The sequence below is a fragment of the Rhinoderma darwinii genome, chromosome 8 (assembly GCF_050947455.1).
Source record: "Rhinoderma darwinii isolate aRhiDar2 chromosome 8, aRhiDar2.hap1, whole genome shotgun sequence".
Taxonomy (NCBI): domain Eukaryota; kingdom Metazoa; phylum Chordata; class Amphibia; order Anura; family Rhinodermatidae; genus Rhinoderma; species Rhinoderma darwinii.
Window position 1 is genome coordinate 94,566,415 of NC_134694.1, and position 23,359 is coordinate 94,589,773.

The 23,359-nt window shown below is 40.6% G+C and overlaps 1 protein-coding gene across 1 annotated transcript in view; it reads right to left on the bottom strand.

Annotated features, from left to right (window-relative positions):
- Positions 1 to 5,902: 5,902 nt before the first annotated feature.
- The window catches only part of LOC142658766 (pinopsin-like), a 38,210-nt gene continuing 20,753 nt past the window's right edge, over positions 5,903 to 23,359 (bottom strand). Inside the window, exons 2-4 of the mRNA XM_075834372.1 lie at positions 21,241 to 21,569; positions 15,846 to 16,079; positions 5,903 to 6,452 (exon numbers count right to left, since the gene is read on the bottom strand). Of these exons, the coding sequence (XP_075690487.1) occupies positions 6,237 to 6,452; positions 15,846 to 16,079; positions 21,241 to 21,569 (779 nt within the window). The 3' untranslated portion in view covers positions 5,903 to 6,236. The remainder of the gene's footprint in view (positions 6,453 to 15,845; positions 16,080 to 21,240; positions 21,570 to 23,359) is intronic.

Genomic DNA, 23,359 nt, shown 5'->3' on the forward strand with positions numbered 1-23,359 from the left:
CTTTGCAGATCATCTGTAAATCATTAAGATTTCGAGGCTGTCGCTTGGCAACTTGGATCTTCAGCTCCCTCCATAAGTTTTCGATTGGATTAAGGTCTGGAGACTGGCTAGGCCACTCCATGACCTTAATGTGCTTCTTTTTGAGCCCCTCCTTTGTTGCTTTGGCTGTATGTTGCGGGTCATTGTCGTGCTGGAAGACCCAGCCATGAGCCATTTTTAATGTCCTGGTGGAGGGAAGGAGGTTGTCACTCAGGATTTGACGGTACATGGCTCTATCCATTCTCCCATTGATGCGGTGAAGTAGTCCTGTGCCCTTAGCAGAGAAACACCCCCAAAACATAATGTTTCCACCTCAATGCTTGACAGTGGGGACGGTGTTCTTTGGGTCATAGGCAGCATTTCTCTTCCTCCAAACACGGCGAGTTGAGTTAATGCCAAAGAGCTCAATTTTAGTCTCATCTGACCACAGCACCTTCTCCCAATCACTCTCAGAATCATCCAGACGTTAATTTGCAAACTTCAGACGGGCCTGTACATGTGTTTTCTTGAGCAGGGGGACCTTGCGGGCACTGCAGGATTTTAATCCATTACGGCGTAATGTGTTACCAATGGTTTTCTTGGTGACTGTTGTCCCAGCTGCCTTGAGATCATTAACAAGTTCCCCCCGTGTAGTTTTCGGCTGAGCTCTCACCTTCCTCAGGATCAAGGATACCCCACGAGGTGAGATTTTGCATGGAGCCCCAGATCGATGTCGATTGACAGTCATTTTGTATGTCTTCCATTTTCTTACTATTGCACCAACAGTTGTCTCCTTCTCACCCAGCGTCTTACTTATGGTTTTGTAGCCCATTCCAGCCTTGTGCAGGTCTATGATCTTGTCCCTGACATCCTTAGAAAGCTCTTTGGTCTTGCCCATTTTGTAGAGGTTAGAGTGAGACTGATTAATTGAGTCTGTGGACAGGAGTCTTTTATACAGGTGACCATGTAAGACAGCTGTCTTTAATGCAGGCACCAAGTTGATTTGGAGCATGTAACTGGTCTGTAGGAGGCTGAACTCTTAATGGTTGGTAGGGGATCAAATACTTATTTCTCTGTGCACAAGGCAAATAAATATATATAATTTTGACAATGTGATTTTCCTTTTTTTTTTTTATATAATCTATCTCTCACTGGTAAAATTAACCTAGCCTAAAAATTCTAGACTGTTCATGACTTTGACAGTGGGCAAACTTACAAAATCAGCAAGGGATCAAATACTTATTTCCTCCACTGTATACAGTACTGTGCAAAAGATTTAGACAATTGTGGAAAACTGCTGAAAAGTATGAATGCTTTCAAAAATAGAAGTGTTAATAGTTTTTTTTATCAATTAACAAAATACAAAGTGAATGAACATAAGAAAAATGTAAATTAAATCAATATTTGATGTGACCATCCTTTGCTTGCAAAACAGCATCAATTCTTCTAGGTACACTTGCACAAAGTCATAGATTTTGTTGGATTATAGTCAGGTGTATGATTAACCAATTATACCAAACAGGCGATAATGATCATCATTTATATATGTAGGTTGAAACACAGTCATTAACTGTAACAGAAACTGCTGTGTATGAGGCTTAAAACTGGGTGAGGAACAGCCAAACTCTGCTACAAAGGTGAGGTTGTAGAAAACTGTTTCATATCACAGGTCCACCATGGCAAGACTGAACAGCAACAAGACACAAGCTAGTCATCAGCAAGGTCTCTCCCAGGAAAAGATTTCAAAAGCAGACAAGGGTTTTAAGATGTGCTGTTCAAGCTATTTTGAAGAAGCACCAAGAAACAGGCAATCTTGAAGACCGTAGACGCAGCGGTCGGCCAAGCAAACTTAGTGCATCAGCACAAAGACACATCATGCATACTTCCCTTCAAAATCGGAAGATGTCCAGCAGTGCTATTAGCTCAGAACTGGCAGAAACCAGTGGGACCCAGGTACACCCATCTACTGTTCGGAGAAGTCTGGCCAGAAGTGGTCTTCATGGAAGAATTGCGGCCAAAAAGCCATACATTCGGTGTGGAAGGAAGAGCCACATAACTATGCACAAAAAATAGGAACGGGTGCAGAAAATTGGCAGTACGTTGAGTCAAAATGTGAAATATTTGGCTGTAACAGAAGGCAGTTTGTTCGCTGAAGAGCTGGAGAGCGGTACAATAATGAGTGTCCGCAGGCAACAGTGAAGCATGGTGGAGGTGCCTTACAAGTTTGGGGCTGCATTTCAGCAAGTGGAGTTGGGGATTTGGTTAGGATTAATGGTGTCCACAATGCTGAGAAATACAGGCCGATACTTCATGCAATTCTATCAGGGAGGCATCTGATTGGCTCCAAATTTATTCTGCAGCAGGACAACAACCTCAATGTCATTAAGACATACAGCCAATGTCATTAAGAACTATCTTCAGCGTAAAGAAAAACAAGGAGTCCTGGAAGTGATGATACGGCGTCCTGATCTCAACATCATAGAGTCTGTCTGGGCTTACATGACGAGACAGAAGGATTTGAAAAGATCTGTGGTTAGTTCTCCAAGATGTTTGGAATAACCTCCCTGCCGAGTTCCTTCAAAAACTGTGTGCAATGTACATACCAGAATTTATGCTGTCTTGAAGGCAAAAGGTGATCACACCAAATATTGATTTGATTAAGATTTATCTTGTGTTCATTCACTTTGTATTTTGTCAATTGATAAAAAAAACTATTAACAATTTTATTTTTTAAAGCATTCTTACTTTGCAGCATTTTTCCACAACTGCCTAAATATTTTGCTCAGTACTGTAAATACACGCTGAACCTGGCTCATATTTTTGGATGACAAACCTTGTGAGCTCCCTGCCAGTCCTTGTACTCAGAGATAATGTGTTGTGCATATTGATGACATATAAGGTAATAGTGGGTATTAATATATCAGATATAAATAAAATGTGAAATTGTGAAATCTATGATCTTGGACCACTAGTAATTTACAGAATGGCACTGCTCAGAGATGTTGTTTCAGATTTTGAGTTTTACAAAATCTCTGAGCAGTGCCAAATTAAGTGCATCAATTCTTTATAGAGGCCAATCCTTCCAGAAATTATTGGTAGTCCGAGAGAAAAGAATTTACAGTCTTCTCACATATATCTATGACATATAAGAATATAATATTTGATGGATTTGCCCTTTATAGAAGACCTGTCCCCACTCCTGATATGTCTTCTTTAGTGAATACTTGCATTCCCCATGAAATAACAATTCTGGAGCATCTTTCTTAGAACTCTGCATTGTGCCATTCATCTGTTATTCCTCCAAGAACGTTATGAATAAATTGACAACTGTGTGTTACCATTCCACTTGTCAAAAGGGTATGTCCTTGCAAAGTTTTATTCTCTCAGTACTGATTGAACAGTATCAGTCTGTATGGGGACCCCCCCCCCCAACTGATAACACCCAGATGTTAATTTATTCATAAATTTCTAGGAGGAATAACAGAGGAATGTCACGATGAAGGGTTCTGGGAAAAGATGCCCCAGAATTGTTATTTCATGGGGAATACAATTATTTTCTAAAACAGACACGTCAGGAGAGGCGACAGGTTTTCGTTAAGTCAGCGTGTAGCCTGAGCCTCATTCAGAATTTAACTTCTATTAAGGTTTAATATGCATCACAGACTTTAGGTTCTTTTTAACCTGAGAGGAAGGTTCTCCTGTGCCCCTTTTCTCTATCTGCTCTGTAAATGACTTTATATAAACTAACAAGTGGAGTAGTGGAAGCGCACGGCCACTTTTCAAACCACTTAATCAGACCTACATATCCTGTGAACAAAATAATGGATCTGAACAGATCGGAGAATTATAATAATATAATCATTTTTATTTATAACGCCAACATATTCTTTTCCAATTGAAAAATTAACAAGTCAGGCAACAAATAATCAAAACAAATGAACAAAAATGAGAAACAAGTAGAAAGATTACTGCCCATAAGAGCTTCAACTTTACAAATCTTACAAATGAGAATCTTCATATCTGAGTTGAAGTGCTTTAAAATTAATAAGTGGACTACTGATCTACACCTGGTTTTTTTTAAATTAAATTTATCTATATGTATGATTTAGCCCAAGCAAGACCAGAGCCTGAAGAATTTTGGATCAATTTATGATTTTGCCTGAAATAACTGCTTACAAAAACATATGAAATAAAATCAATTGTATAGTACCGCTTTCACGATTTTTAATACACACATGGTATGGAGCCAAAATATGGTGCCTGTAGAATTCTATGGGCCCAAACTGTGTCTCTGTGTGTCTCTGATGTTAAAAACTGATTTTTTTTTCCGCTACGTCAAATTACTGTAGAGGCCAGATTCTTCACTATTGTGAATAGAGTTCTATAAAATCCCATTTATACAGTACGGTTGGAAAGTAATATGAAACATTTTCCTAGGACTGTTGCACGTTTTGCATTGCAGCCTAGGAGCTTCAAGTTAGGCCTCTGAGTACTTCTATAGACAACTCGCAGATGTTTTGTTTAGAATGCATGTCTTATGAGAGAAATATTCTAAATATATATATATATATATATATATATATATATATATATATATATATATAGTACAATTCTGAAAAATCCCCTATCGGAGCCAGATACTGATTTGGACTTGATGCTTTGCTCTTGCCCCACTGTAAATTTACAGGTCTTTTCTCTCCTATTACAACACTAAAATGTCATATGTTATATAAGCATCATCCATCATCTACTAACGCAGTACACCTGTATAACGTTTCATAGCACTCTCTCTCTATGCAGAAGTATATGACATGTGGCATGTAATCCATTCCTAGGACACTGGGTGGGTGACACACATCGGACTGCTGTTGGCAATAGGTGATGCAGTGAATAGATATTTATGGAATCATCTAGGTAGGTCCTGCTGAAGGTTTTCTGAAAACGGTTTCAGATTCTTTCTTTTTCTCTGTGACTCCATAGCTACTATCAGCGTATCTAGATGAAGATGACACTTTTTCAATAGTCTTCAGACCTAAAATATCCTCATAGGAGTCCTTCGGAAGTGAACATTCAACATTTGTTAATATAGAGTTTATGGTACTTCCATAAACTTCCATAAAATCTATCTATCTATGGTACTTCCATGAAATCACAGCTATATCTTGACTATTGCTCCCGTTTTAAGTGTACAATCAAAATAAAATAAAAAAACAAACAAAAAAAAACAACAAGCTTGTAGTAACTTTACTGAAGCTCTTTAAAGAGGCTCTGTCCCCAGATTATAAGTGCCCTATCTCCTACATAATCTGATTGGCGCTGTAATGTAGATAACAACAGTGGTTTTTATTTTGAAAAACGATAATTTTTTTAGCAAGTTATGAACAATTTTAGATTTATGCTAATTCGTTTCTTAATGACCAACTGGGCTTTTGTAACTTTTTACCAAGTGGGCGTTGAGAAGAGAAGTGTATGACGCTGACCAATCAGTAACCAATCAGCGTCATACACTTCTCTCCATTCATTTTTAGCTGTACTCCCACAGTAACTTTACCAAAGTGTCTTGAGAGTGAATGGACATCACCTCCAGCCAGGACGATATGTCTATTCACACTCCCAACACTTCGGTAACGTTTCTGTGAGACTTACTCACAGCACAGCGTGATCTCGCGAGATCACGATGTGCAGTGAAACGAGCTAAACATGAATGAAGAGAAGTGTATGACACTGATTGGTCAAAAAATTAAAAGACGCCCCCAGTTGGGCATTAAGAATCTAATTAGTATAAATCTAAAATTGTTCATAACTCAAAAATGATCGTTTTACAAAATAAAAACCACTGTTGTTATCTACATTACAGCGCCGATCAGATTATATAGGAGATAGGGCACTTATAATCTGGTGACAGAGCCTCAATAGCTTCAATACATATAAACATATCTCAGCTGATATTTTTGTAATCCTAAGTAGGAGTAATGGTGACATCGCTTTCTCCTTTATATAACATAACAAAGAAAACACTTTGTAATAGTATAGGGCCGATTACAAGATTGTGATAATAAATGTCAAACCCCTTCCCCTCTCAGTAATGATAACGGTCCCGGACTGATGTATCACGTCATGACTGCCACGTACAAACTCAGTTTGGTCCTTTTACGTTCGCTTCTTTTGATTTACAAATCACTTATGTGCTTAAGCAGCAGGTGCTTGGACATTAAAGCTCATCTATAATCTACGTAATGAACTACAAGTGTCAATTTTTGTTGCTTTCCTGCAGAAGACATTGCGTCCTTTCTTGGAAATTCCTGGTTAAAGCTGTGTTGGGTCCTTCCATTTTCTTTAATATGTAGGTCCTTGGAGTGTCTTGAATTGAATGTTACGTCACTGTCATGTGATTCTGATTCGCATTTCAAGAGTGATAAAAAACACCTGTAAAACTGAAATAAAAAGTAATAGAAAATAAAGAAGATGAAAAATATAAAAATGGCTAAAGTATAAAATGCTGTGTGATTTATATAAAAGTAGGCAGTAAGAACACTTTCATTGACTTGTGTGGGGCTTACTGTATGTACCATAGGAAAACATTCTAATTACAAGATAACTCTTACAACACATGGTTAAGGAAGGTATCCACTATGAATCAATCTGACACCCAAATATTAGAAGACATAAAGGGGTTGTCCACTTCTTTTTTCTAGAAGGGTTCCCCCGCAAAATAAGCTGATACAGGGTGTCCCACTGCTAAGACCCCAACAATCAGCGGTTAGCTGTAATGGACTGTAGAGGAAAGTGTTCATCTGCAGTGCCACCACAGGGGAACTTAAAGAGGCTCTGTCGCCAGATTTTGCAACCCCTATCTGCTATTGCAGCAGATAGGCGCTGCAATGTAGATTACAGTAACGTTTTTATTTTTAAAAAACAAGCATTTTTGGCCAAGTTATGACCATTTTTGTATTTATGCAAATGAGGCTTGCAAAAGTACAACTGGGCGTGTTGAAAAGTAAAAGTACAACTGGGCGTGTATTATGTGTGTTACATCGGGGCGTTTTTACTACTTTTACTAGCTGGGCGTTCTGATGAGAAGTATCATCCAGTGACGTCACTCACAGGTCCTGCATCGTGTCAGACGAGCGGGGACACATCGGCACCAGAGGCTACAGATGATTCTGCAGCAGCATCGGCGTTTGCAGGTAAATCGATGTAGCTACTTACCTGCAAACGCTGATGCTGCTGCAGAATCAACTGTAGCCTCTGGTGCCGATGTGGCCGACACGATGCAGGACCTGTGAGTGACGTCACAGATCTGCACTGCCAGAAGCTGGGCGCTCTGAAGAGAAGTGGATGATACTTCTCATCAGAACGCCCAGCTAGTAAAAGTAGTAAAAACGCCCCGATGTACGCACATAATACACGCCCAGTTGTACTTTTACTTTTCAACACGCCCAGTTGTACTTTTGCAAGCCTCATTTGCATAAATACAAAAATGGTCATAACTTGGCCAAAAATGCTCGTTTTTTAAAAATAAAAACGTTACTGTAATCTACATTGCAGCGCCTATCTGCTGCAATAGCAGATACGGGTTGCAAAATCTGGTGACAGAGCCTCTTTAAGCATTACATAGTGCTATCTGTGTAATGCATGGAAAAAATTGGGCAAAAAAGGGAGGAGAAGAGATGTTATTTGTTCCTGCGTACCTGTTGGCTAAAAGTAAGGGTCCTAATAGGGTGTTTATAAATAGGTTTTGGATTTCGTTGATGTTTTCAGTAGGATCTTCCAACAATCTCATGTGCATGTGTTTCATCCAACTGTAGATGTCAAGGTATAGTCAGGCTGCCCCTATACACAGGTTATTAGATATAAGTTGGCAGACCCCATTCTTTTTAATGGCATATGCATGTATGATTAGGGGAGGGTGTAACGTCCCAGGATGCGGATCGTCGCTCTCACTGCCACCCCCAACGGCCGCGATCGCAGACTTCCATATCCAGGCTGGTACCTCCCTCTCAGGAGACGCCAGCGCTCGCATCCGCCGAGCTCTGCACTGGTCTCTAGGTTGCGTGCACGCATGCTCGTTCCCGGCCTTAAAGGGCCAGTGCGCACATATGTATTTAATTAATTAATTATCCCCAGATCATCCTGGACTATAAAAAGGGTCCTGCTCTTTCACTCCTTGCCACAGCGTTGTTGTGTATTCCCATGTTAGTCTAGCAAATTGTCCCTTAGTTGTATCCTGTTCCCAGTGTTCCCGTGCCCTGCTAACTGTATCCTGTATCACGTGCTATGTTCGTTCCTGTGCCCTTTCTAGTGTTGAGGAGTCGTGCTGTGCCATCTGCCACGCCTGCTGCCGTACACCCCGTCTGGTGTCATCTGCCACGCCTGGTATCATCCGCCACGTTTGGCGTATCTACCGTCAAGTTCCATCTGTGCTTAAAGGAACAGTGTCATCACAAATTATTTTTTTATATGTTAAAGATGTTAGTGCTTTATTAAAAACGTTTATATTCATTTGTGTGTTTGTGTTTTACTTTTTCTTATTTTTACACTTTTTCTTCCCTATGGGGCTGCCATTTTTTGTTCCATTTCTGTGTGTGTCGATTAACGACACATACAGACATGGAATACGGCAGCCACAGTCCCATAGGGACTGCGAACGGCTCCCGTCCCATTGACTGCAGTGTACGGCGTCTGTGTGGGAACTGCGCATGCGCCGCTCCCACACAGTCCTATTCGAAATTGGCGCCGTCCGGCGCCATTTTCCTGTGGACCGGAAGTCGCGGCCGGACAGTAATATTACTACTTCCGGTCGCGGCTTCCGGATTTGTGCACTTGCACCAGCGGCAGCAAACGGAGCGGACGGGCCGGAGGGAGCCGCGGCGGCAGGAGCAGGTAAGAGATTTCAATGTATGTTCGTGTTTGTGTGTGTTTACTACTGTATGTAAACCTACTACACTGTGGGTTAGCTCCAAAAATGGCGACACACAGTGTAGGAGGTTACACCGTTCAAACCCCTCGTTTATCCCGGCACTAGCCAGGATAAAGGAGGGGGGGATGCTGAGAGCTCACTAGAGCGAGGGCTTTTAACCCAATGTTGCAATGCTGCAACATTGGGAACAGCTCCATCTAGTGACCAAAAATGGGTAGTATTATAAATTAGAAATAATTTATAATATTTCCTGGACTCGTGCAAAAAAAAAAAAAAAATTTGAACAATGTTTAATCACCCACACACTAAATGTTTAATTTTTAAAAAAAAAACATGTTTTTCTGGCAACACATTCCCTTTAATCCTCTGACTGTCTGGACTATTACAAGTACTCTTGTACTAGGACTTTGCATAGACTGTGCATACTGTTGTTAGGCCAGCTGCTACTCCGCTAGGGCAGTACGGCCTAGTGAGTCCCCATACCCACGGATCGTGACAGAAGGCAGAATGTCAGGTACTTATGCAAAAAAAAACACAAATTGATTTTTATTGCTGAAGAAGCTTTCTCCGGCAATGGTGTTCAACTGGCAGCATTATACTATCGTAGCCTACTTATACTTATAAGTAATATTTTACCCACAAGAAAACATGACACCAGAAGTGACGAAGTGACTGTTAGTGATTAATCTCTCTCTTATTGATAGCGACTAATATGCTGTTACGATACTGGCGAACACTGCTGGAATCCTATGGTCAGAAGTAGCGAGCGGAGCACAGTGCAGAACCCGGTGAGACGTCCCCAGGAACAGTGCTTGGATGGTGGAACACGAGTAGTAGTAAATAGCAAGGAAGTAGGAACAGTCTGGTAAAGACAGTTCTCAGGAGCAGGAGACTGGAACAAGTCACAATACTCAAGCACTGTTTGGTATTCCATGTGGTCTGAAGTAGGCCCAAACAGGAAACAAGATGGTTCACACGATGCAACATTTGCCATCTTGGTTAAGGGCAAGTTTAAGGGCAAAACAGCAGCCTCCAGTGGTAAGGAGTAAAAGTGCAGCACAATTCTTCAAAGTGTAAAACAGCGGCCACTAGTGGTAATTTTGCAGTACAACAACAGAATCCTGACATTACTCCCTCCTTTCGACAGCGGCCTCAGGACGATGTTTGACTTGGTTTATCTGGATATCTTTGGTGAAATTCCCTAATCAGTCGAGGAGCATTGAGATTGCCTACGGGTTCCCATGAATTATCCTCAGGGCCATATCCTTGCCATTTTATTAGATATTGCAACCGATTTCTGAATATCCTGGAGTCCAGGATGTTTTCAACAGTATACTGTTCTTGTCCATCAACTTCGATAGGATCAGGGGGAGGCAGGTGGCGTCCTGGAAATGGATTTGAAACAACAGGTTTCAGTAGGGATACATGGAACACTGGATGTATTCTCATTGGTCTGGGAAGTTTGAGACGAAAAGCCACTGAGTTTACTTGTCCAATAATCTTGAAAGGACCAATAAATTTTTGGCCCAATTTTGCTGAAGGTAAGTGAAGTTTCAGATTCTTGGTGGAAAGCCATACTTCATCTCCCATTTTGAAGGTTGGAGAAGGTCTACGAGATTTATCTGCTGTTTCTTTATATTTCTCCTGGGCAATTGATAATGTAATTTTTAGCATTTCCAGATTCTGTTGAAGTGATTGTATTCTGTCAGTCACTGCAGGAATAAAAGTTTCTCTGGGAAGATTGGGAAGAATACTGGGATGGTAACCCAAATTTGCAAAAAACGGTGTTTGTTTAGTGGAGGCATTCTGAGAATTATTGTAGGAGAACTCCGCCATTGGAAGCAAATCGACCCAGTCATCCTGTAAATGGCAGATGTAGCATCGGAGATACTGTTCTAACGTTTGATTTGTGCGCTCAGTCTGACCATTAGACTGGGGATGAAAAGCAGAAGACAAACTGACGTTTATGTCGAGTGCTGTGCAAAAACTCCGCCAGAATCTTGATGTGAATTGTACTCCGCGATCCGAAACCACTTCATCTGGTATTCCATGAAGACGAAACACATTCTGAATTATAAGATCAGCAGTCTCTTTAGCAGAAGGTAGTCCAGGGCAAGGAATAAAATGGGCTGCTTTAGTGAGCCGATCAACCACTACTAAGATGGAATTCTTCCCTTTGGAGACTGGTAAGTCGACAATAAAGTCCATAGAGATAGATCCCCAAGGGCGAGATGGAATTGGCAGAGGCTGCAATAATCCCATGGGTGAGGTACGAGGAGTTTTGTACATGGCACAGGTGTTGCAAGAAGAAACATATTTCTTCACATCTTTTTGATAATTGGGCCACCAAAAGAAGCGGGAAAGAAATTCTTGTGTTTTCTGAATCCCCTTGTGACCTGCTAGTTTAGAGTCATGCATTAATTTTAGCACATTTAATCTTACAGTTTCTGGAACGTAAATGCAGTGCTTATTAGTCCATACTTGATTTTTGAAAGTTAGGGACACTTCATCTGGTGGGTGCAAAAGAATTGGGTCGGTCTCATAGGCTTCCATTATCTCATCAAGCAAGTCCTTGCTATGGATCACCCCCAGGAAATTGGACTCGGAAAGAATAGTTGTTGGTGGTACTGTCGAGGAGGAGTAATTGGAGATCAACCTAGATAAGGCATCGGCCTTACCATTTCGGGAACCAGGCCTGTAAGAGATCACAAAGTTGAAACGATTTAGAAACAGACTCCACCGGGCTTGGCAGGGAGACAAACATTTGGCAGATCTAACAAATTCAAGGTTACGATGATCAGTTAGAACCACTATTTGTTGAGCTGTGCCTTCTAAATGATGTCTCCATTCTTTGAACGCAGCAATGATGGCTAGGAGTTCCTTGTTCCCCACGTCATAATTCTTTTCAGCAGAAGTCAAACTTCGAGAAAAGTAAGCACAAGGGTGCAGCAAATCTTTCTCTCCAGTTCTCTGTGATAGAATAGCCCCTATTGCACAGTCTGAAGCATCCACTTCAACAATAAACGCTTTTTCAGGGTTAGGATGAACCAGTATAGGGGCTGTTGTGAATTTTGTTTTCAAATTGAAAAAAGCATCTTGTGTCTGAGGAGACCACACAAAAGGTATCCCTTTCTTTGTTAATTGGGTAATTGGTGTAATAATGCCCGAAAAATACTTGATAAAACGTCTGTAGAAATTAGCAAATCCTACAAATCGTTGGACCTCTTTCACATTTTTTGGAGTTGGCCAGTCTCTAATTGCTTGAATCTTGCTAGAATCCATGTGTAACCCTAGGGGAGAAATGATATAACCCAAGAACTGTATTTCCGTTTGATGGAATTCACATTTCTCTAACTTGATATAGAGTTGATATGCTTTCAGACGTTCCAACACCATTCTCACAGGATTCTGATGTTCTTCTGCAGAATTAGAAAAGATTAATATGTCATCCAGATAGATGACTACGAACTGATCTAATAAGTCCTTGAAGATATCATTAATAAAATGCTGAAAGGTTGCAGGAGCATTGCAAAGTCCAAAAGACATGACTAAATATTCATAATGTCCATAACGTGATCTAAACGCTGTTTTCCATTCATCACCTGGTCTAATGCGAACCAAATTATATGCACCTCGAAGATCCAATTTGGTGAATATTTTAGCTTGACGAACTCTATCCAGCAACTCCGGAATCAATGGCAGAGGGTAACGGTTTTTAATTGTGACTTTGTTTAATTCTCTATAGTCAACGCAAGGTCTCAAAGAGCCGTCTTTCTTTTTAACAAAAAATATAGGTGCACCTGCTGGCGATGAAGATGGACGAATAAAACCTTTAGCTAAATTTTCATCTATGTATTCTTTAAGAGCCTTCAGTTCCGGCTCTGCTAATGGGTAGATGCATCCAAAAGGTATAGCTGCTCCAGGCAACAGTTCAATCGGACAATCGTAAGGTCGATGTGGAGGAAGTTTATTAGCATTCTCTTTGTCACATATATCATTAAATTCGTCATATAGAGGAGGTAATTTAGGAGATACTTCAAGCTCCCCTTCAATCTTTTCGTGAGATTGTTCTGGTAAAGACTCTGAGGAGGGGACCTCCGATGGAAAAGACACTTCTTTGGTTTCCCAGTCAATTGTAGGGTTCTGAGCCTGCAGCCATGGTAGTCCAAAAATAATTGGAAAATGTGGGGATGAAATTAATAGGAAAGATAGAACCTCATGGTGATTAGGTCTCATAATTATCTCCAATGGTTCAGTCTCTTGATCAACTGGACCTGTGTTCAGAGGGGATCCATCTACAGTTTCCATAAGAATCTGTGACAGTCTCCCTTGAAATTTTACACCATGTTTATTAGCAAAAGAAATGTCCATAAAGTTCCCATTTGCTCCAGAGTCCACCATGGCAGAGGCGGATATCCATTGAGAATCAATTCTAAACTTGATGGGAATAAAGCAATGAGTGTCTTTGTGTTCTTTTTTAATATTGGGTGCTGTGCAGGAGACTGAATGAATGAGTGCATGCACTGGTGGCACTTGTTCAGAAGAAACAGATTCTACATCAGAGAAGTCATGATCTGCTACTACCGCCACCATCTTGCGTTGACGACATGGACAATTGATAAGGAAGTGATCAGTTTTACCACAATAGAAGCATTGATTTTCTCGAAACCTTCGTTCTCTTCTGTCGGCACTTTCACGCTTTTGTATACTGTCAATTTGCATAGGTTCAGCTTGGTGTTCTTGGTAATTCTTTGTTTCAGAGTCTCTAGGAGTGGGAGCTGAAGCAGACGAGTAATAGTTATTATTACGGGACCAGGTAGAACCCCATTTTTCTTGTCGACGCTCTGACAGCCGAGTGTCTATTCGAATACAATGGTGTACAAAATCATCAAACTCTGTGGGAGCTTCCGCCCGTGCTAACTCGTCCTTAAGTGCACTAGATAGTCCTTTTTTAAAGAATGTTAATTTTGCAGCATTATTCCACTCAGTATCCATCACCCACTGTCTGAAATCTGTGGCATATTCGGCAACAGAGCGTCTGCCCTGACGTAGAGCCATCAACGCTGCTTCTGCTGTAGTACACCAGTTAGGATCATCAAATACTTGGCTCATGGCTGCTAGGAAGGCATCCAAGTCATCAAGCCGAGCATCGTTGGTTTCAATAAGAGGGCTTGCCCAGGCTACAGCCTTATGTGTCAGAAGCATAATAATACACAGCACCTTTGAATTATCAGTAGGGAAGTGAGCAGGATGTGCACCAAAATATAACTTGCATTGGTTTATAAATCCACGGTATTTGTCACGATCCCCACCAAACCTGAATGGTGGAAGCGGCAGGGTAGATGAAGAGGCTGGGGTCACAACTCGATTCTGAAGTTCCCGGATCAGCTCTGCTTGCTGAGCCACCATGCCTTGTAAATCCTGTGTAGCTTGTCCATAAATTTGAACATCATGGGTTGTTTGATTTTCAAACGCCAAATATTTAGTCTTTAAAGTTTGCATGTCAGCAAAGATATTAGTAAGCAAACAGTTCATATTGTTCACACGAACCTCCAAACTTGCTTCTCTGGCGGATTCCATGGAAATGGCTTGAGTATCCTGTTACGATACTGGCGAACACTGCTGGAATCCTATGGTCAGAAGTAGCGAGCGGAGCACAGTGCAGAACCCGGTGAGACGTCCCCAGGAACAGTGCTTGGATGGTGGAACACGAGTAGTAGTAAATAGCAAGGAAGTAGGAACAGTCTGGTAAAGACAGTTCTCAGGAGCAGGAGACTGGAACAAGTCACAATACTCAAGCACTGTTTGGTATTCCATGTGGTCTGAAGTAGGCCCAAACAGGAAACAAGATGGTTCACACGATGCAACATTTGCCATCTTGGTTAAGGGCAAGTTTAAGGGCAAAACAGCAGCCTCCAGTGGTAAGGAGTAAAAGTGCAGCACAATTCTTCAAAGTGTAAAACAGCGGCCACTAGTGGTAATTTTGCAGTACAACAACAGAATCCTGACATATGCATGTTTAGCTGAATTGAACTGAATGAGCATTTTATGGGTACTCTTTTGGCTGGCAAATAGGCTACTTTACTGTTAGACATTTACCGACTTGTAAACTTGATTAAAATGGTGAAGAAGCTTGTAATTTTTCTCCTACAGGCGAATGTGCCATATACATGCATAGTAGCTCCACATATCATATTCATAAGGCCTTCCAAGTGGATACCTACTAAAGTTGCAGCCAACTGGATGGCAGTCCGAATAATAAAACATAGTGATGCTATAACCTTGGTTTAGACTGAAAGCAGTAATAAAAAAATATATGTCATAAATGCAATCTATAAGTATTATACTTGTTAAAGGAGTTTGCAGAGAAAAACAATTAGCCAATTATGTTTACCCTAAAACCTTAAGACCATGTTCACAAGGAACCCGCCGCAAAATTCCGCCTCATATTCTGCCCGATCTTTCGGTGGATTACGCCCAAACATCCCATTGAACTGAATGGGAGGAGGAATCTACCTGCCAATGGGAGGAATAATTCTGCGGCGGATTTTGACGCAGGACCCGGCACGCAAAATCCACCATGTGAACTGACCCTAAACTAAACTTTGTCTTCCACTGTTCACAAATATTTAATCTTACGTTAAAGGCTTCTTGTCTGCAGTAATTGGAGTTTTTACAGTGAGCTCTTTCAGGAGCTCCTATAATAATTGACTTGCATTGAACATAACAAATGCATTTTTATTCTGATGGTCCTCTCCTTTAAAACCACAGTAAATTACCAGAAATCCTCTCAGTTGCGGGGGATCTTGATCCCAAAAGAGCTAAGCATATATACATTGCAAAAATATTATGATATAGACCTGAATAAATATGCTTTTAATAGCATAATAAAGCCTTGAAGTCTTACCTGTTTATTCATAAAAATATAAATTAGGGGATTAATAAAAGTGCTGCTTTTGGCGAGAATTGATGGTATGATGCTGACTGTAGGCGAGATTGCTCCAGGCTTTCCAAATGTTGTGATCAAGGAAACTAATCCATACGGTAACCAGCAGAGCAAATAGCAAGTGACCATGCACACTACCATAAATAATAAATGGCGTTCCCTCTTCTGAGCTGTGGTTAAATTGATTCTGCACATCTGCAAAAAAAAATTAGCAAAATAATGTAAAGACTATAATGTAATCTAAGGGTATGTGCACACACACTAATTACGTCCGTAATTGACGGACGTATTTCGGCCGCAAGTACCGGACCGAACACAGTGCAGGGAGCCTGGCTCCTAGCATCATACTTATGTACGATGCTAGGAGTCCCTGCCTCGCTGCAGGACAACTGTCCCGTACTGAAAACATGATTACAGTACGGGACAGTTGTCCTGCAGCGAGGCAGGGACTCCTAGCATCGTACATAAGTATGATGCTAGGAGCCCGGCTCCCTGCACTGTGTTCGGTCCGGTACTTGCGGCCGAAATACGTCCGTCAATTACGGACGTAATTAGTGTGTGTGAACATACCCTAAAACAAATGACAAGTAGACCTTAAGCTTTAAGCGGTGTTATTGGCTTTAAAAAAAAATCTGCCAGCTGGAAGTAAAATAAAAGTCGAGGAATCACGACAGGTTTCTTCAATCCAAGTAAAAATATTTATTGGTAGAAGAACATAATATTCAATACTTATTCTTCAGCACAGTGTCATGCTGCACAGAGGGTGACTCTGCCAACATTTCGGTCTTCCCGGACCTTGAACATGGCAGTAAGTAAGGCTTCGTTCACATCTGCATCAGGGCTCAGTTCAGGGGTTCCGTCAGAGCTTTCCATCGGGGAACCCATGAACGGAATCCAAACTAAAACAAACGGAAAACATAGGTTTCCGTTTGAATCACCATTTATTTCAATGGTGACGGATCCGATGCAAATGGTTTCCGTTTGTCATAGTTATTTAAGGGTTCCGTCATTTTGACGGAATGAATACCATAGTCGACTGCGCTATTCATTCCGTCAAAACAATGGAACCCTTAAACAACGATGACAGACGGAAACCATTTGCACCGGATCCGTCACCATCTAAATCAATGGTGATGCAAACGGAAACCTATGGCTTCCGTTTGTTTCAGTTCAGTTTCCATTCATGGGTTCCCGTGACAGAAAGCTCTGACTGAACCCACGAACTGACGCAGATGTGAACGAAGCCTTAAATGTACAAATTATAAAATTTGTATAAAAACAAGACATACAAAAAGATCATAGAACTGAGTAAGAAATATATGTACTAATGTCAAGAACTATAGGAGGACAAATAGAATAAAGTAGTATCCAGAACAAACAGATATTAACAAGTATCTAGTAATATCAATAGGATAAAAAAACAGTAATGACCCCAATTGTACAGAGTTTAAAGAGGTGAACAGTTAATAATCCACCGAGACCAGAGTCATACTGTAAAAGATGGAATAGGACAGGTAAATAGCTGGCACATTATAATAAAGAAATTCCGTTACAATATAAAACGTATTAGTAAAAAGCACAATATTAAGTAAATGTACCTGTGGCTCATATGGAAAAAAGAAACAATGAACGGACGGGTAAACCGTCAAAAGTATGGAGGTATCGAGCATATTTCTCAGCGTCTATAAATACCGAGTGTGTCTGCGTCAAGAGCGCGCAGGTGCAGTGGAAAAGAAACACAAGAGCAGGAGTCTCAATTGGGCTGAATACTAAACGCTGACTATCAGTGTCAACGTGTGTATTCATGGTAGATGTATAGAGCAGTGGTCAGAGGAACTATCCGAAGATCCCAAAAAGGGGGAAAGACGGAAGGGGAAGCTATGCAGATACAAGAGCATTGTCTGTCACAAGCAAAACATAAGGTTAAATGCATGCTGAAGATGTCATTATAGGATACGGTACAGCTATGAAGCTACATCTGAACAAAAATACCTGTTATATGGATAGAATTAACGAGTCTGCAAGAAAGAAAACACATGGAATTAATATTATGTAACAGGATCTAAAAAAGTAATTCAAATTCACAGTTCAGACCTTTAGGAGACAAAGCCTGCAATTCATGTATTCAATAGGATTCTTGATGCCTCAATATGCGATTATTTCCGTGACGTCGAGGTGGGACATGTTCAAGTATGTGAAATTGTAACTGACTACTACTCCTACTAATACGTTTTATATTGCAACATAAAGCTATTTACCTGCCCCATTCCATCTTTCGCAGTATGGTTTTAGTGGATTATCACTGTTCATCTATTATAACTGTACATTACTGTTTTTTTTAAAATCTTATTGATATTACTATTATTTTGTAGAAGGGCAGGGGAGGGTATAAAATAATAAACTAACAGGTACTCACCCTTTGAAACGCCCTAGTGCTGACACCCTATTCGCTGCTGCTCCGGTCCCGGAAGCTCCCGCAGTTGTCTCATTCTTTTTATTGGTCACAACCCACTGCAGCCAATAACTGGCCTCAGAGGTAACGTGCCGTTCATGTCAGCATCACTGCTGAGGCCAGTGATTGGCTGCAGTAGCACGTGATTGATAAATGGCACATGACCACAGAAGGACCTTCCTTGATTATCATGGATAGCCAAGCCTATTTTATAGCATGTTACTGCAGTATAGTAAAGTGATTTAGCAATATTATGTAGTATAGTGCAGTATATAATATATACTCAGTGTGACTCTTTCCATATATTTTTTTGTTTGTGAAGCCAGACTGCATTTCACAATCTACTATCTGATATGTTCTCTGTAAATTCAAGGCCAAAGTAAAATGTGCTTCTTATCACTAGTTGGATTTAGGCAGTCTTAAGGCCTCCCACACATTTTTGGTCCGTGATATCCGGTCCGTATGTCGGCCGCATTTCCCGGACCGAACACACTGCAGGGAGCCGGGCTCCTATCATAGTTATGTATGACGCTAGGAGTCCCTACAACAACTCTCCCGTACTGTAATCATGTTTTCAGTACGGGACAGTAGTTCCGCGGAGAGGCACTGACACCTAGCGTCATAGATAGCTATGACGCTAGGAGTCCGGCTCCCTGCAGTGTGTTCGGTCCGGGAAATGCGACCGACATACGGACCGTATATCACGGACAAAACACGCTCGTGTGAATCCGGCCTTAGAAAATATATGTGTGATATAAACAATTCCTGGGCATATAGTTACATAGGTATTAAGGGTGATTTAATTTGAGGAATACATGCTATTCAAACAGGATCGGACTGGCCCAACAGAGTACCAGAGGTTCTTTTGTTAGGCCCAGGCTTTGACACAATAATGGGGCCCAAAGTTCCAGCAGAAGAAACCCTCATTTGGAGTTGATATTTGAGTCAATCACTTGCTACTTTTTGGTCTATTTCTTATGGGATTATTCACAAATAACCTATTAGACTTTATTGATATGTCCTGTACATGCAATGACAATGACAACTATTACAATGCAATTAAAAAGGGATGTGCACATGTTCTATAGATGGGTAGAACTTCAGAATCATGCCCTCGGATGGGCACAAAAAACAGTCCAACACTGCGCTCATGCATGTGATTATTTTATCTATAAGAAGTCAAAGACTGCGAATCCAGTTAAGACGCCAAAGCTGATCATGGTCAACACACAAACTCCTATCTTTCCTGTCCCCCAGAGCGGTCGCTCCTTCGGGATTGGAGTCAAGTTATGTAATTTGTTGTTTCACTAGTGCTTTTTATGTTTTATAATTTTTTATATTGTTACCTTATCTTCTCTACTTTTTCTACAATAAAATACTCATTTATCCTATTATTGACTTGGCATTAAGGCACAGTGATCCACCCTATAAGTTAAGATTTTTCTTAGCATATAATTCCTACAATTACATTTATATGTACTTGTAAAATATAAAGGTTTGCACAACTAATGACTCTGCTTTAAGGATCAATATTGCTGTAGGTAACACCACTATTCCCGGTCACCCACCACCACGATCCCCATAACCAAGAAGAGGAGATACCGGCCTCCAATGGTTCAACACCACAATGATTCTACTTCATTTCAAGAAAAGAGCTTGTTTTACTCAAATGAACGCCAATGGTTTAACACGTAGCCCAACTCGAGTTCCGCCAGACGTCTTCTTTGGCTTTGCCAAAGCAGTTTTGATCCTCAAACAACAACGTGTTCTTGGAATTGGATTTATGAAACAACTGATCCGTCAACACTTTAATTCCCTTGTGATGACATTGTTTCCTTAATACAGTCAAGAGAGGTGCAAATCCCTATATATTTCTTTCTGCATTTGTGGAGAAGTTTAGACCCTCTTTAAAAGATCATTAAGGTGGGAGGCACTGTTTGACAAGAAAGCACTTTCTGCATTTGTACATCTTTTTGATTGACTTTATCTGAAGACTTTAAACTTAGGAAGATAAGGTTCCAAACCTTGGATTATATGGAAAAAGGGTATCATATGGTTCCTTGAGATGGCGTTTCACAAGTTTTTGCAGATTTAATTGCTATTAAAGGTAGACTTTATGTTCTACAAACTGGTCAAGCTTCTTGTGAAGGAGTTCCTAGTAATAACCCTGGTGGTCTAGGGTAGTGATTGGGTAAATGCCATCCTCCTAGGGTATAGAAGTGGTTAATGGTGGTTAAGGTTAATATAGGGGTAAATGCGAGCATCCCTGGTGGTCTAGGGTACAGAAGTGGTTAATGCCAACATACTAGATGATTTAGGTTATCAGAGTGATTAATGTTAGAATCCCTGGAGATCTAAGTTTGTGAAGGAGTTAATACAAGCATGCCTGGTGTGCTTAGGTAGTTAACCCTGGTGGTCTAGGTTATTGAAGGGTTTAATGCCGGAAACCCTGGTGGTTTGGGGAGTGAAGAGGTTAATGTAAGCATCCCTGGTGATCTAGGTTATTGAAGGGTTAATTGCCAGCACACCTTATCGTGGTTAGTGAAGTGGTTATGCCAGGATGTGTGCTCCTACAGATTTGTACTTTCATGAATTATGTTTTCTCTCTTGCATGAATGACAGAGGTATATCTTACACTAAAGAAGACACTATCTGTACATTACAAGTCAAAACAGTTCAAACAGGTCCAGCGGGCATGTTGCCACTAGAACTGGACGGTTAAGAAAGGTTGCCTTTTTTGCTGAATCTTTTGTCAAATCTTGCAAACCCATGTGAAATTCAAAATACATAATTTAATGAAACTATGAATTTATTAAAGTCGGAAAACATTTCATTACAAATTATTTGTTGCATTTTGAAAAATAACCAGAAGTATGGATCAGAGTTTAAGGTAAACTTACTTACCCCTCGGATTACTCGGACAATATGTCCATAGCTGAATATCATGATGAGCAGTGGTAAGACCAGGCAGAACAGGAAGAGGCACACGATGTATGATATATTGTTGGGTGATCTTGAGTGCCATACTACTGAACAGGTGGTACCTGAGCTTTCAAGTCCATAACTGCTCCAGCCAAAAAGTGGAGGTATAGTCCAAAAGAGAGAATAGATCCAAGATCCAACAATACAAATCCAGGCATTTTTGTAGTTGGAGGCATCAACTTTTTTACACTTAAGCACTGTAAGGTAGCGCTCATAAGATAACATGGATAGGGAGACCAAGGAAACAATGCCTATAATAAAAACACACAAATTATGAGCTTACAGAACTCTAGAAAATATACTATACTAAAAAGACAACTACAATGGAAATACATGAATCATTTCTAGATACCGACTTTGCAGTTACATTGTATGCACAGTGACCAAGATACTATTTTCTGTGACACATTTAGTTTATACTGCTGACACACAATTCAGAACACTCACTGTAAAATGGATTTTAACTTTTTAGCAAACGTTGCATAAATCCAAAGTACAAGATCATATAAGAAACTTTGTAATATATCTTATTAGAGAAAATGCCTTTTTTCCATTTATCGGGCTCCCCTTTCTAACTATTCACTCACTCTGAATTTACTGCTTTTTCCATCTCCTCAAGATAAGATCAGCTCACTAAGGGATCGGGTTATATGCTGCCCGTATAAGTCTATGGAGAGGGGAGGGGGTAGGAAGCAGACGCAGAGTTAGAGAGAAAGGCAGAGAGAGAATGAGAGTTTCTGAAGCAGCTTCCTGGTGTCATATGTCACCCCAGTGCTGGATTCACAGCTACACTGCTCACTACTGCTGTATAACATTCTCTATGTTGCTGCTGTTTCTATATATATGATAGAGTTAGGAGAGTGAAAAAGTGAAAGTGAAAAAGTGAAAAAAACGCGATCGCTGCATTTAAGGTGTTTGCAGCTCATCGACACCCCAGCAATGAAATTGCCGGGGTTCCGGTGGCTGCAATGGCAACCGGAGGCCTAATACTGGCCTCCCGGTCTGCATAGCATGGAAGCCGGTCAAGATCTGTTCGGCTTCCGTAGCTGCCGGCAAGATGGCGCCGGGTCAGGAGCTGATCCGGCGTCATCAGTGGTGGAAGTCAGCTGTATGTTACAGCTGACATCCACCTGTAACGGCAGGAACCGGAGCTAGCTCCGATCCCTGCCATTAACCCCTTCGATGCAGCAATCGAAAGTGACAGGCAATCAGGACTGGCGACTGCTGCTATGACAACAGGAGACACAATGGTCTCCTGCTCTGCCATTACGGAAGCCGATTTAGGCCCCGCCGGGAGGCGAAGCCTAATCGGCTTGCTGTCAGTGAATGACTGACAGATCTAATACATTGCACTACATAGGTAGTGCAATGTATTATAAAAAAATAAATCTGACAGTTGGACCTTCAAGTCCCCTAGTGGGACTTGAGAAAAAGTGTAAAAAAAGTATAAAAAAGTGTAAAATAAAGTGAAAAAAATAAAAGTTTGAAAACAATAAAAGTTTGAAGTAATAAAATAAAACACAATCCCCCTTTTACACTTATCAAGTCCTTTATTATTGAAAATTAATAATAAACCATACGTATTTGGTATCGCAGTGACCGTAACGACCTGAGGTATCAAAATATTATATTATTCATTGCACGCGGTGAACAGCGTAAAAAAAAAAACGTAAAAAACTTTACCAGAGTTTCTGTTTTTTGGTCACTTTGCCCTACAAATATTGGAATAAAAAGTGATCAAAAAGTCGCACGTATCCAAAAATGGTACCTATAAAAACTATAGCTCGTCCCGCAAAAAACAAGCCCTCGTATAGCTCCATCGACAAAAAAATAAAAAAATTATGGTTCTCACAACTTGGCGACAGAAAAAATACATTCCTTTTACAAAAGTAATTTTATTGTGCAAAAAGTTGTAAAACATAAAAAAGTGCTATAAATGAGGTATCGCCGGAATCGTACTGACCCGCAGAATGAAGTTAACATGTAATTTATAACGCATGGTGAACGCTGTATAAAAAAAACCTAATAAAGCTGTGCCAGA